The sequence below is a fragment of the Simochromis diagramma genome, unplaced genomic scaffold, assembly GCF_900408965.1.
Source record: "Simochromis diagramma unplaced genomic scaffold, fSimDia1.1 OVJJ01000483.1, whole genome shotgun sequence".
Taxonomy (NCBI): Eukaryota; Metazoa; Chordata; class Actinopteri; order Cichliformes; family Cichlidae; genus Simochromis; species Simochromis diagramma.
In genome coordinates this window covers 898,748-912,458 of record NW_024386835.1, presented here as the reverse complement: position 1 = coordinate 912,458, position 13,711 = coordinate 898,748, and the positions used below count along the sequence as shown (strand labels likewise).

The 13,711-nt window shown below is 40.6% G+C and overlaps 2 protein-coding genes across 3 annotated transcripts in view; both read right to left on the bottom strand.

The window, feature by feature from the left end:
* The window catches only part of LOC120731591 (AMP deaminase 2-like), a 34,063-nt gene extending 33,180 nt beyond the window's left edge, over positions 1-883 (bottom strand). Inside the window, exons 1-2 of one of the 2 annotated variants that reach the window (XM_040028678.1) lie at positions 724-883; positions 368-414 (exon numbers count right to left, since the gene is read on the bottom strand). In XM_040028678.1, the coding sequence (XP_039884612.1) occupies positions 368-377 (10 nt within the window). In that variant the 5' untranslated portion in view covers positions 378-414; positions 724-883. Of the gene's footprint in view, positions 1-367; positions 652-723 lie in introns of those variants that run through there. The other variant, XM_040028677.1, reaches the window with a different exon arrangement.
* Positions 884-3,491: 2,608 nt separating this feature from the next.
* LOC120731590 (G-protein coupled receptor 61-like) lies at positions 3,492-7,908 on the bottom strand. Its single transcript, XM_040028674.1, has 2 exons — positions 7,460-7,908; positions 3,492-6,060 (listed from the first exon to the last, which is right to left on the bottom strand). The coding sequence occupies exon 2, from the start codon at positions 5,842-5,844 to the stop codon at positions 4,441-4,443; it is 1,404 nt and encodes a 467-aa protein (XP_039884608.1). The 5' UTR covers positions 5,845-6,060; positions 7,460-7,908; the 3' UTR covers positions 3,492-4,440.
* Positions 7,909-13,711: the final 5,803 nt, after the last annotated feature.

Genomic DNA, 13,711 nt, shown 5'->3' with positions numbered 1-13,711 from the left:
ATGGTTTTGTCACAACTTTAAAGGTGAACCAAAGCATAACCGAAAAGACACGATGAATGTGAGCATAATGTTGGCACAAATAGGACCTCACAGCTTCCTCCTTGGCCACGTAAAAGCAAGCAGGGGTACAAGCTTTCAAATATTAGTACTATTAGTACATTTAACGCATAAAAATACCAAACAGCTACTGTTTTCCCTTATTTGAGGCAAGGTTTTGTGATGTATTGCACTGCAATAAGGTTAAATTCTTTTTTTTTACCTATGTAATAAGCTTCTGACAGAGTTTCTGGTGATAAGACACTTAAAGGGAGAGCTAAACTCCTTTTTCGTGTATATCTGAGTACAGCTATGTCGGGTGCCGACTTACCAACGGACATTGTTGACGACTCGTTAGCTGGAAGTGGCAGGAAATACCTTGACACAAAGATAAAGCAACAACGACGGCTCGTTACAGTATATACGGGCTCTAAATATGTGTGCGTATACATCCGCAGAGTAGCTAACAAGAGCGCCGACTGTAAACACGTTATCGAGGAGTTTCACATAGCTAACAACGCGACTGCTTCGTACTAGCTTAACTGTCCACTATGAAATGTACAAAGTTAGTTCAAGCACGATAACTGCAGTGTCAATAGCCTACGTTTTAGCTTAAAAACGACATAAATGGCTAACCCATGAGAGAAATAAGTATTAGTTAAATAATTCTAGCTAGGAAATACTTACCAGGGGTGATATTCGGTTTGGGTGGGTTTGTTATTCTGTTACTTCAGTTTCCTCCACAGAAGGATGAAGTGTTGTGTTCAAAGGAGTCGCTGGGAGAGGGTTCAAAGGTCCCGGTGAAAGAAGAACAAATGTGTTTCCACACTGGTTAGATAACGTTTGATAGTAGCTTATCTTCAGCAGCTGTATTTAAAACAAGTTCTGAAATATTTAGCAATTAAATCCTAAAATGACTTTCTTACTGGTAATATCTCAAAAGTCACCATATATTAAACGCTATCAGTGTTAGTTTTGTGTGTTATTTTCCTCTTATTATTTAGATGGAGCACATTTTTTAGCTCCTGGCATGCACTCGCTGGCCATTTTATTAGGTACACCTTGCTAGTAAGTCTCCCAGTCCACCACATCCCAAAGTTGAATTGAACTTTGCATTGCACTGGAAGTAGCCGTCAAACCTTTGACCTTTATTACCCACCAGATAAGATTTATAATAATTTAGTAGATCATGTTAAAACATGTGCAAGATTCCGTTTTGAGTGGGTTGATCAAATGACTCGCAGACGATTACCTAGGATGATGATTAATTCCCTTTACTGTGCTGCTTTAGTGTCTGTCCTGGACCACAACACGCCAGATCTTTCTGTTAATGCAAAAGCAAGGGCATAATGTGTATGATTATAACTAATGTTGACAAATATAATGTGAATCTTTAACAGAATATAACATTGTTGTTATGGTACAACTAGATATATTACAAGGCAAAGTAACCCAAGATTTCACATAAATAACAAATAAAGTCTAAGAGGGTCATTCCAGTTTACAACATGACATATTCACACTAGGAGTGCTATGGTTTGTGATAACATAACAAAACCAAATGTCAGATCTGGTTTAGTGTAGAGAATATATTTTAAGAAGTCACAGATAGGGGCGTCATGTTGGATTCCCAATCGAATAAGCTCCTCCTACCACCCACTACAGCCTAGAAAAATGTCTCTAGGTAATAATTGCCATGGGGATGGCAGAGCCTGCCGAAGCTGGGGGCGGTTTGACTGAGGTCCATCATAGAAGTGTGAGGCGTGTTGAGCAATCACATCTTCCAAATGAAACAAAGCAAAACAATTAAATAGAAACAGGATATATATATATATATATATATATATATATATATATATATATATATATATATATATATATATATATATATATATATATATATATATATTAAAGCACATTATTATTGTTATTATTATTACTTTTTTATTTATTTTCATGAACAGAAAAAATTGTTTTAGTGGTTGATTGACACATTTTTCATGTATCTCTAAAATATTTCAATTTTTTCATTTTTGAAGATTTTTACCTTCAGATTACTGTGAACTATATTCCCCCACCATCTCTCTTTGCATTTCAATGCAAAGGATTAAGGCACACACATGTACAGTAATATAAAACACTAAAATGTTAATGTTATTATTAAAAAAAACTATGCCGCAAATATTGATTTACTATTGAATTACTATTTTAGTGATCAAGAGTAAAATGTACCCTCAATTTCTTAGGAGACAGGAGTGAAAACTGTGAAGTCTTCTGCTTCAGGGTTCAATGATCCTCTTCTGCATACCTTGGTTGTAACATGTGGTTCTTTGAGTTACAGCTGCCTTCCTATCAGCTTGAAACAGTCAGACCATTGTCCTCCGACATCAATGAAACGTTTTCACCCAGAGAGCTGAAGCTCACTGAATATTTGATCGTTTTTGGACTCTCTGTAAACCCTACAAATGGGTGTGTTTCTGAAATTCAGTTTGAACTTCAGCTGGTCATCTTAATCATGTCTACACACCTAAATGCACTGAGTTGCTGCCCTGTGATTGATTGATTAGATATTTGAGTTAACATGTAATTGAACAACCGTACTCAATTAAGTGGCCAGCAAGAGTATATTGCACTTATACCAATATTTTGGCAGAAACCCCACATTGTAGGTTAAATTATGCGAATGCATCCAAAATATTTTACAAACATAGAAACTCTTTATTACAACAGTATCTCTCGCTTTAGCTTCAGCTGTGTTTTTTTTTAACACATTCATATCATTGTACAGTGGAAGTCATTCTTTATCTTCACCACAGCTTAAAAAACAATCTCCGAACAAGTCAAAACAAAACCTAACACAAACATTCAACATCATTCACAGTTTGAGATATTTAGATGTGATAAAAAGAAGGTGTCAAGTTGGCCTTGTCACTAAAACACCCTCTGAAAAAATATCTTAAAAACCCTGTTTCCACAATACATAAGAAAGCCTCTTTATTTTAATCAGTCATTTTCACACGTCTCCCTCTAACAGTTCGCTATAAAATACAATTTCAGCTCATAGTTAAGCTGCAAAACCAAGTCTTTTAAAAACCTCAAGCAAATTCTGTCTGCTCTGTTCTTCCCACAACATTAAAGTAGTGTGCAGGGGTCGTATTAGACAGTGAAATATTGTTTCCTGCACTGAGGTACTTAAAAACAAAACCCTGAAGAGAATCAGGGTAGTAAAAAGAAAACAATCCACATGTATTCTCCTTAAAATCTCACAGCAGAAAAACACAAAGAAGGCAGTTACTGCACTTGTCAAAATACATTGGCCTCCTTGTCATCACTTCTTTTACAAATACCTAAACTCATCATTTAAAAAATGCTTGTGTTGACTGACATACACAACCAAACCTTACACAATTTTACTGAACATAACTTAGAGTTTAGTACATTAAACAATGTAGAGAACAGAATCATCATTCAATTTTTAGCAGTGCATCAAGCGAATGCTGATTTATTAATTTTTTTAAGATCTAAATTTATATCCAAAGACATTGATAGATACATCACATGGCAGGAAGCGGGGGTAACCCTAAACATCGTAGTTACATCGTAAAGCACCAAGGAAAGTTTGTCTGTAAACAGCTTGTACCAAATCCATGAGCAGTCAGGCCACAATATGTACACATCTAATGTAATCGAATTGGCTTAAAGCTGCCATTGTCACTGACAAAACTCCAAACTATTGTTCAATATGATGTTTTTATTGCTGTGTTCTTTAACATTACTTTTCTTGCAGTAATGTTTAAAATGACTTGCTGAAGTCTTGTAAAAAAAACCCCAAAAAAACCCAACAAAACTTTTTAATCTTCGTATTCGTATACTAGGGTAATTTTTCTGATAGCAAGATGTAACTGCACAATATTAAAGTAATGATTTCAGAGGGAGCCAGTGTATTTAAGCAAGTGTTTCTTAATTTGAGATGAAAAGAAATTCCTCAAAAATATTTTACTGCCAAAACGTCAGAGACTCAAACACCAAATTAATGTTTATTTTCATCTATTAAAAAAGCTTAAACAACATAAATAGCAATTCAGTGAGTCATTTACTGTACAGGGCTGAGCCGAAGGCCAAAATACAGCCTTTTATTTATTTTTTTTAAATAAAGCAGTAACTTCCCTGTTCGCAAGCAAAAGTTTGTACATCTGCATTTAACTGTTCAACCATGATTGTTTTCAAAAACAAGGATGAAAACTGATGAGGCAAAGTGCAGTGATCCAAAGATACAATTATTAGTCTTTAAAATGAATTTAGCTACCTGGTGGACAGCTTTCAAGAAAAAAATAGAGAAACGTGTTTTCCTGAAAGACTGTGTTTCTTTGAACGTATTTTTCAAAATATAGAGACATTGAAAAGTCAGCTGTCTGTATATATATGGTTGTTTTTCGCCTGTTCAATCTCAATAAACTCTGAAGTCTCCTCTGCAATTTGTCCTGGGATACGGAAATCAATGGGTATGGCATGTGCCGGCTCGGCTGGCTGTGACTGAGCCACAGGGCAGCAGGCCTCACCCTTAGGACTGGAAGTGCTGTGAGAGTTTTGAGGATCCAAGTTGCAGCCGGTGCCCTGAAGAAACTGAAGGAAATTTTCCTCTATGGATCCTTCACGGCTGGGCAGTCTGTCCTCCACCTCGATCCCCGCTCGACGAAACAGGCAAGGCAGATGCTTGCCCAGCTCCTCTCGGATCTGTCTGTTCAGACAGCCGTAGAAGAAGGGATTGGAGGTGAAGCAGAAGTAGCCAATCCAGGTGACCACTTCCTCCAGAGAGGCCAGTGTGGCTGGAGGGCTGGCAGCCAGTGCTGAATACAGGTGGAAAGTAAAGTAGGGCAGCCAGCAACAAAGGAATTGCCCACCCACTGCTGCCAACACTGCTGCAGCCTTCCCTCCTCCAAAAGGGCGTTGTGGAGTTCCTCTGCCAGTTCCAGTACCTGTCCCGGAGCTCGTAACCATTGTAGAACGGCTGCTGAGTGACTCTGACCGCTGGCGGCGAGGTGTGTCCATCCACGTGGGCAGTGGGCCGTGGTGCATGGCAGCCACCCGGGCCACTTTAAACATGTTGCAGTAGACAACGAGAATCACCAGCAGTGGGCACAGAAAATACACCAGAGTGAAGAGGACCATGAAGGCCAAACGGTTTGACCCTCCCCCTGTCCAGTGCAGTGAGCAGCGCCTGTGACCCTGAGCCGGGGGAGGTGGCACGGCACCGCCACCCCCTCCCTCAACCCCGCTACTCTCCAAAAGAGGAGTTTTTCCACCCTGCAGGAACCAAGCGAGCAGTGGCAGAGCAGACATGGCCAGAGCTTTTACCCATATCCCTACAAGCACCGAAGCTACCAGGCCAATGGTCATCTTCACTTCATAACGCATCGGATGTATGATGTAGTAATAACGCTCCACATTGATGACAGAGATAGAGAGGATGGCAGCACTGACTAGGCACACACTGAGAAAGAGGTAGCTCCTGCACAGGGCCTCCCCGAAGAAGGCGCGGCTCGAGAGCATGCCAAGGGGCATCAGCACCAGGGCTGCCAGAAGGTCCACCACGCACAGGTGGAAGACAAAGGCAAACTTGTGGAGCTGCGGGGCCTTGGCAATGACCGCCATGACAGCGACGTTACCCACCACAGCCAACAGATCCATTAGCAGCATCGCCAGTAGGGCTAGCGACTGGGACAGAGCCCAGCCTTCAGGCAGAGAGGAGGCAGACATGTTGGATGTAGGCTGTGGAGGTGTGTGGGAGGAGTTCCACATTGGCTCCATTGAAGGGTGGGACGAGGCAGGCGGGCAGAGTCAGTCACAGGCCCATCACCCATCCTTCAAAGAAAGGGGAATGTGGCCAGAAAACAGTGACTTGAAAATGAGGTAAAAAGCTGCCCCGTAGTCCAGAAGATGTTGCTGTGATGTCAGGAAGTTTAGATGTTTTGAATCCTTTCCATTTAAAAAGCCTTCTTGTCTTTCATCAGTCACAGACCCACCCTACAATAAGAAGAAGAAGAAGAAGAGAGGGTAAATATCTGTGAGTGGATGTTTGCCTGTGTGTGTACTGTGTCATGAGAGAACTCTAATTTGCAAATATCAGTTATATGAACTCATCCTTCCATGGTGAGTTTCCCTTTTTGCCCCAGCTACCATCAAAATTAATTCACTTAGATGAAGTTTTTTAAAAATCCTCCTTAGCTTCTGAAATCTCCGTTAAAGCGATCTTGCTGATAAGGTAATTCAAAGCCACCCCTCAAACCAATTAACTCTATTAGATATTCATTATTCAAGGCATGGACATTTGACACCTTTTTTAGCAACATGCTGCAGGAACTGAGTGAGTAAAATGAATGAAAAATGAGAAGTCATCATGCAGTAGAGTTAGGCCACGTCTAAAACCAAATAATAATACTGAAAAAAATGCATATTTATTATCAGAATAACTCTAAGGGAAAAAATTGGAGAGCAGTTTAATTTTTAAGAATATATTACAGCAAAGAAGGTCAACGATAAATCCAGACTTATTCTTCCCGGGCAGCAACAGCAGGAAGGTATAAATACTTTTCAAGCACACATCCTGTCTGTACATGAGCTAATTCACCAAAACCAGTACTATCACTGACTAGTTAATAGGCCTTTTCCATCACATCTACAACTGCCATGAGAGCACTTCGCTTGCCTCAAAGATATATGCATATTTTGTGGTTAACCTGCATATTTATGACTACCTTTTCTAGCCCAAAAAAACCAAAACCTAGCCACAGACTCTGGGAGGCCTGTATGTAGGTCTGTGATTGTACAGAGGGTGATGTCTTCCACTGAGGAAGCCCTGATCATTTAGAATGAGTTAATTTAATGTTCCAAATAGAAATTCTAAGGATGTTCACAGGTTGAGCAGGCTGTTAGCATGTTACCTGTGCACAGAGACAGAGAGCTATGGTTGGCTGTTGCCATATAAAGGAAACCATGCTGCCTGCTGATATGAATTCTGTCTGCCACAGATGTGACGTTTACAGTCACAGTAATCCACGTTCAAGTAAATACTGAGCTCTAACCTCTCTCATCGCCTATGAATGACTGCCCACACTGAGCAACGTCTGTATACCACACATAAGGGTACAGTCAATTCACTTTAACCCTCCTGCCTGGTTTGGCCATTCCTTTCCCTTCCACCTGCTCGTTTATGTTTTAATTATTAATGCATTACACCCATTTTAATAATAAGCAAGGCTCTTATTCTGTATATCAGAATGTAGCTTAAATGAATTTGTTGCAGTCAGCGCTACACAACGAGCAGATTACAGGAGGCGTGAGAGAACAAGCGAGGAGAATGTGGTAAGGATCGGGGAGTGTGATGGGAAGACACAGAAATAAAAAGGCAGAGAGCATAATATACCTGAATCAGAGTATTTCCTGATGCAGCTGTCTGCTGCTTTGGGGTCTGAGGATGGAATCCTGGTTTAGCTCCTACTGCTGAGGTACACAGTGGAAATCAATCACTGTACCTTAAAAAATGCTGCTGAGGTACTTCCCACTGTAACAGCCTGTTTCTTTCTCCATCCCTTGATCTGCCTTGTGCATCCTTCTCCCTAGCTGACAACAGCTGTGGCAGCAGAGATTTCTCTGAAACGATGCTGATGTAAATGCTTGCAAAGACACCAGCTCACTCTCTGCCTTCCCCCTCCACTCACACACATTGCAGAGATGGAGCAGGAGGCAGTGAGAAACAGGACCAGAGCTACTGTCTCCACAGGGTCCTAATGTCCTTACCGTCATCTCAATCTGAGTCTTCAAAAATGAAGGAATGCCACTGCAGCAGCGTTATAAATTTGTTTTAAATAACGAGTGCTTTAGTGTGTCTCAGCCAGGTTGTCACAAAGTTGGTAAAGATGGTCTTCAGAGGATAACAGCAGTCACTTTGGCAGTCCTCTGACTTCACATTCAACCACACAGGGAGCTTAAATATTAGCTTTATTTAAAGGGTAGCTCAACTTCCTATGTTAAATTTACTGCAGCAACAGTCAGAAAGCCACTTTGCTAACTGTACATGTTCCCTAAATAATGTACAGAGCAAAATCCACTCGCTGCTGATGTGCAATTTTTGCTTGCTGTGTGACATGATGGTTACTTTGCTACACCCTGACTGCTCCAGATGTAGCACAGCTGAGCTTCACATTTTTAAAAGTTGTCCCTCTGCTGGGGATTTAGAAGGGGGAAAACATGTCACCTTTCCTGACAGGAAACCTACTGTCACCTACCACTAACATACCAAAAATATTGTTTGTGTGTTTCCAAACTGCTAGCTTGGAAAAGACGATTCCTAAATAACCTGTTAAGGTTCATAAATCTTTGCTCATGCTCCTCCCTCTCATACCCCGCCCCTTATTTCTCCTTCCTCTTCCAGTTGATTTACTGTTGTCAGCCTGTAGTGTTTCAGTTTGTTATTCTACAGATTAAAGCGCCTTCCAGTCTAAGATTTGCTGAGACATTGAAGGATTGATTAGGCCAGGCCTCAGCCTCCATCCATCCCAGCTTCTCAAACTGGGACTCCTGTTGCCACGGTGATCTTTTTCACATGGAGTCCATCCTCACTGCTCTGTCTGCCGAGGACAATGAAATCTGGGCTATTATGGATAAGGCTACTCTACTGAAGGAGTGGGCATAAAGCTGCTGAGTTCTGGGGTGTTTTTCATTTGCATTTGTAAGGTTTCCCATAATTACACACATAACATTTGCATTTCATGGAAATTATGTCTTCTTTGACCATTAAAAAGCATGTTTTAATTTGCAGCACCTCTCATGCATTTTTAGATTAAACTAGTTGCTCACTAATAGCTCTATTATGATAACGCCACTGCTTTAGTTGCTGTGAGAATTGAGGTTTTCTAGTTTATTGCTCCCATCCTCCATATCAGTGTATTTATTGCACTATGGCAAGTAGAAGATGCTGAGAGTGGAGTGGTGTCACCCACTTAAAAAAGAGCAAATAGTATTTATTGCTACACCATCTGTCACTGCAGTTGTTTGATTCATTTCTAACCAAAGCACCTTTTTTTTTGAAGATTTGTGAATTGAGTTATTGTGTTTTTACAGCATTACAAATTTGCAGATTTTAAATATGCTGGACCTGTGGCCTGAGGAATTCTCCATTTCACCAAGAAACTGCTGCTGACAGATTCCCATACAGGTGGCTACGGTAAGAAGTTTGGCATCATTTACAGCTCCGTGCTCATCACTGTGCCAGGATGTGTAAAAAAAAAAAATTTAAAAAAAAGCTATTTTTTGTCCTTTGGCCTCACAACTCAAATGCAAACATGATAAATCACAGTAGCATCATTTTCTGTATGTTACATAACTGAGTGATTATACGTTAATCGCCACCATCATCATCAGCTTCTTTCAGCCAATGCTTCAAAAACAAGAACAAGCAGAACATACAGAACATAAGGAAACATGACCAGTTTATGGTGGAGGGATTTAATAGACAGCATTTACTACTGTTGTCATGGCGAAGATGTATCAAGATGCCTGGTAGCGCTGAGGAAGGATGCGAAACGTACACATGCTTGTGTAATGCACAGCACTTCTCAAACACTACACATGAGTGAATCAACATTGCAGGTATGCGGTGTGGATGTGTGCACTGTGCGAGTGGAACTGTCTGCTTGAATCTGTATTCAGGCATGTTCACCTGAGTGTGTGTGTCTGTGTGTGAGAGAGAGAGCGTGCATATCATGTGTTGACTCACGACAAAAATAGCAGAGTCTTGCTTGGCCGGCAGCACCAATCACTGCCACCACAAATACAATGGTTTCCATGGCAACCTTGAAAAATAGACTCCACATTCGCACTCAGAAATAGCAAAGGACGCTTGCAATAACCCCAGAGAGCCCCTACTGCCAATAATAACCACTGATAGATATGAATGCGCAAATAACAGCAACACTCAGAAATTGAAAAAAAAAAATCCTTCCATTACATTTACCAAAGCATAATTACCGCTGCCTACACAAACAATCAGCTCAAATCCAAACGCACTTTTTGTAGGGGTGCACCAAGGCACGGGCAAACATTAACCTGCACCGTGTTGATAACATCAAAGCAAGAGAACAAAACGACTGTTGAGGCGAGCTGCACAATACCTGAGTGAAGGATACAGATTCTTTACAAATGTCTAACAAGCGTCTGTCATGTCACATTTTCAGATGGCTTGTAGAAGTCAAAATGTGTTGGAGTGATGCAGAAAAAGACTTAAGTGCTGACTGAATGTTGCCTTGGAGACTCTTGGGGAGGAAGGTTTATATCAGAGCAGACAGTCAAACATATTAGGATGCAGGGATTTTTTTTTTCCACACCCCCTGGGAGCTAAACAGCAAATATTTCCACTAAATTTAGTAAATATTGAATTACTACCAGGCAGGTTCTGGAGCTGCTATAATGCAGAGACACAGATTGACTTATTTTGCCATGTGCAGTATGTTTTTTGGTTTTTTTTTTTTTTTAATATGTTGAAGATGTGGCTCTCTCTTTTATTACTATACTGTAATCAGAAAGTTTAGCATAAACACCTACATGTGCCTCTGGTGGTGTCAAATTTAGTAGCTACATTTATTTATTTATTTTCTGTGCGCTGTAAACGGCCTCTGAACACTATGCATGTTTGTATACATGAACACTTGTAGCCAGTGCATTTACCAGTTGTGCATATTTCCTACTTTACAGGTAAAACAGATCAATGATAATTTTCTTTATTGATATGTTGATCTGTTACACAATCAGTACTTACATATGTGTGTGTGGGTGTGTTTGCTCAATGTAAGACGTAAGAGCGTCAGCGCTTCGCCCTGCATAGAGGAAAGCAAGGTCACAATCAGTTTTACTGATGGGGTATTGTCAACACCCTGCCGGGCAGGCAGGATGCCAAGCGACGTGAGCAGCTAAGTTTTTATAAATCTGATAAGTGGAGAATGAGGCGAAGTAGGAGCTTCAAATTGCTACCATAGGTGAGTCTTCTAAAATTACTGGATGACTTCAAATCTCAGTGCCCTTGGCCTCGGGGTCAGAGTAGGTTTTCTAAAAATCTTCTAAATGCAATAACTTGAGAACAAAGCAACATAGGATTTTGAAATTGATGCCATTGGTGTGTATACTAGGAGGCTGAGGGGGAGCACAGGTGGTCACCAGTATTTTTCATATATACTATAAGCCATACGTTGTTGGGCTTACTTTTTTACTTTATACTTCCAGGTCACTACTTTCAGGTAGAAATATTGTGTGTTTTTAAATGTGCAAGACTTTTTCAAAGCTACTTTTACACACAAGCATATAGTTTCTAAAATATATTTTTTCCAGGTTAAATTTGACAGTGTACACTGGCTGGCCGCTTCATTAGTTTTGCTAGTATTTGGTCGGACTCCCCTCTCACTTTCAAAAGTGCCTTTATTCTTAATGGCACAGATTCAATAAGGTGCTGGAAACATTCCTCAGAGATTTTGGTCCATGTTGACTTGATAGCATCACGGAGTAGCTGCCGATTTGTCAGCTGCACATCCACGATGCAAATCTCATGTTTTTAACCACAGCACAACATGTCTATATTGGATTAAGATTTAATGACTGTGGAAGCTGTTAGAGGACAGTGAACTCATTGTCATCATTGAGAAACCAGTTTGAGATGATCTGAGCTTTGAGACATGGTGCATGAACCTGCTGGAAGCAATCGTCAGAAAATGGGTACGTTGTGGTCATGAAGAGGTGGACACAGTCAACAACAATACTCAAGTAGACTGAGTATTATTGAGTATTACTGAGGGGTGGATATTTAAGTTACTGTTCAGTTCATGTCAGCTCAAAGTAGTGACTATTCTCCTCTAACCTCGTGCATTAGTAGAGCATTTTTACCCAGAGAACTGCTGTTCACTGGATATTTTCACTTTTCTGGACCATTCCCTGTAAACCCAAAATATGGTTGTGTGGGGAAAATTCCAGCAGATCAGCAGAAATTCTGAAATACTCCAGACCGGCCCGTCTGACATCAACATCCATGTCAGCTTCAGAGTCACTTAAAATACCTTTTTGCTCGACCCTCAGCAAGGTTTCTTGATCATGTCCCCATGCTTTGATTTCCTGCCCTTGTGGTTGGCTCATTAGATATTTTTCTTAATGAGCAGTTGAACAGGTGTGCCTAATGAAGTGGCCACTGAGAGTGTCCTAAGTAGTCAAAATGAGCCATTTAGTTACAAAATGCATTTGTTTGTCTGTTCACACAGATCTTCATGAGCTTTCTGGAAAAGGCAGAGCAGCTGAGTTATTTGTGTAACGGGTGAGCAGAGCTGAAAAGTTATACAAGAAAGCACATGTGCTTCTTCGAGCAGGGCCTGAACATGCTGCTTGCACCAGATGGTGGCAGTATGTCCACTGTATTGTGCATTGTATTATCAGTGGTTGCCGGCTTCATACATTTTGAACAGTGAGCAGTAATATCTCAAATAATGGTAGAAAGAAACCATATTAACAGTAACCATCAAGTAAAACCGCAAAAGCTTTTATGATTCTTTGCATCCACCGGAAGGCTATTCGTCATTCTTCCAAAGAAATTCAATCATTTGGTGGTTTGATGATGGAGATGGAGAGATGATGGAGGACTGTCTAACACAATGGGACAAAATCTTAAACAGATTAAGATTAACATGATATCCATGCTCATCAAACCTTTCAGTTAACCCTGATGCTCAGGACTACTTACAGTGAATTTATGTGCAGTGATCCTTCTTTTTAAAGGGGCAAGCAAACTCAAACAACCTCAGCATAACGTCCCCCATCGCATAACAGAGCCACAGAGTTAATTCACTGAAGGGTTCAAGATTTTTTCTTTAATTTGCCTTTGCTTCTTCTTAGCCTGTACTTGACACAGGTTACTCTGGTTTAATTTTATTCTTTCTCAGGCTGTGAACGACTTCAAATGTTTAGTAAATCAGCCAAATCTGTTACCATGGATTCCTTAATAAGGAAAACAGTCATCGGTGACTCATGTGATCCTACAAAGAACACCACAAGCACAAATCTGTCCTAAAATATATTCCAGCTAAGACAGAGGCAGGACACACCCTGGACACAACAGGGCAAACAGAGAGGCAGAAGTCAATGCAATGCGTGCATTCAATCCAATGGACAGTTTACCTAACAGTGAAGCATGAGAAGGCAACCAGAAGTCAGAGCAACCACAGGAGAGAAACATAGGTACAAGCAAAACATGAAGACATTGTCTAACAAGCAAGAGCTGAACAACAGGTTCAAACCCAGAGCCTTTATTTATTTTTCTTTTTTTTACTTTAAAACAGAAATATTTACACACCAGAGCAAAAGACAAGAGTGTCTAAGGTTGTAGGACATATCCTTTGGGCATCAGGATACAAAATGTTAGTGTCAATTCATCAGGCAAGCTTTTGAAAAACATGTCTCGTGTCTTGCAAGGACATACATTCCCTTTATTTTCCACACCGTGGGCTGGTTTAGATACTACCTGCGACCACTGCCCTGAAGCTGCACTTTAGTTATAATTTACAGGAGAACTAAACCTCATGACCCTCCACCAGGCTGTGGCCTGAATCACCCTTGCCGTCTGATACTTCCTTATAGAATTCACATG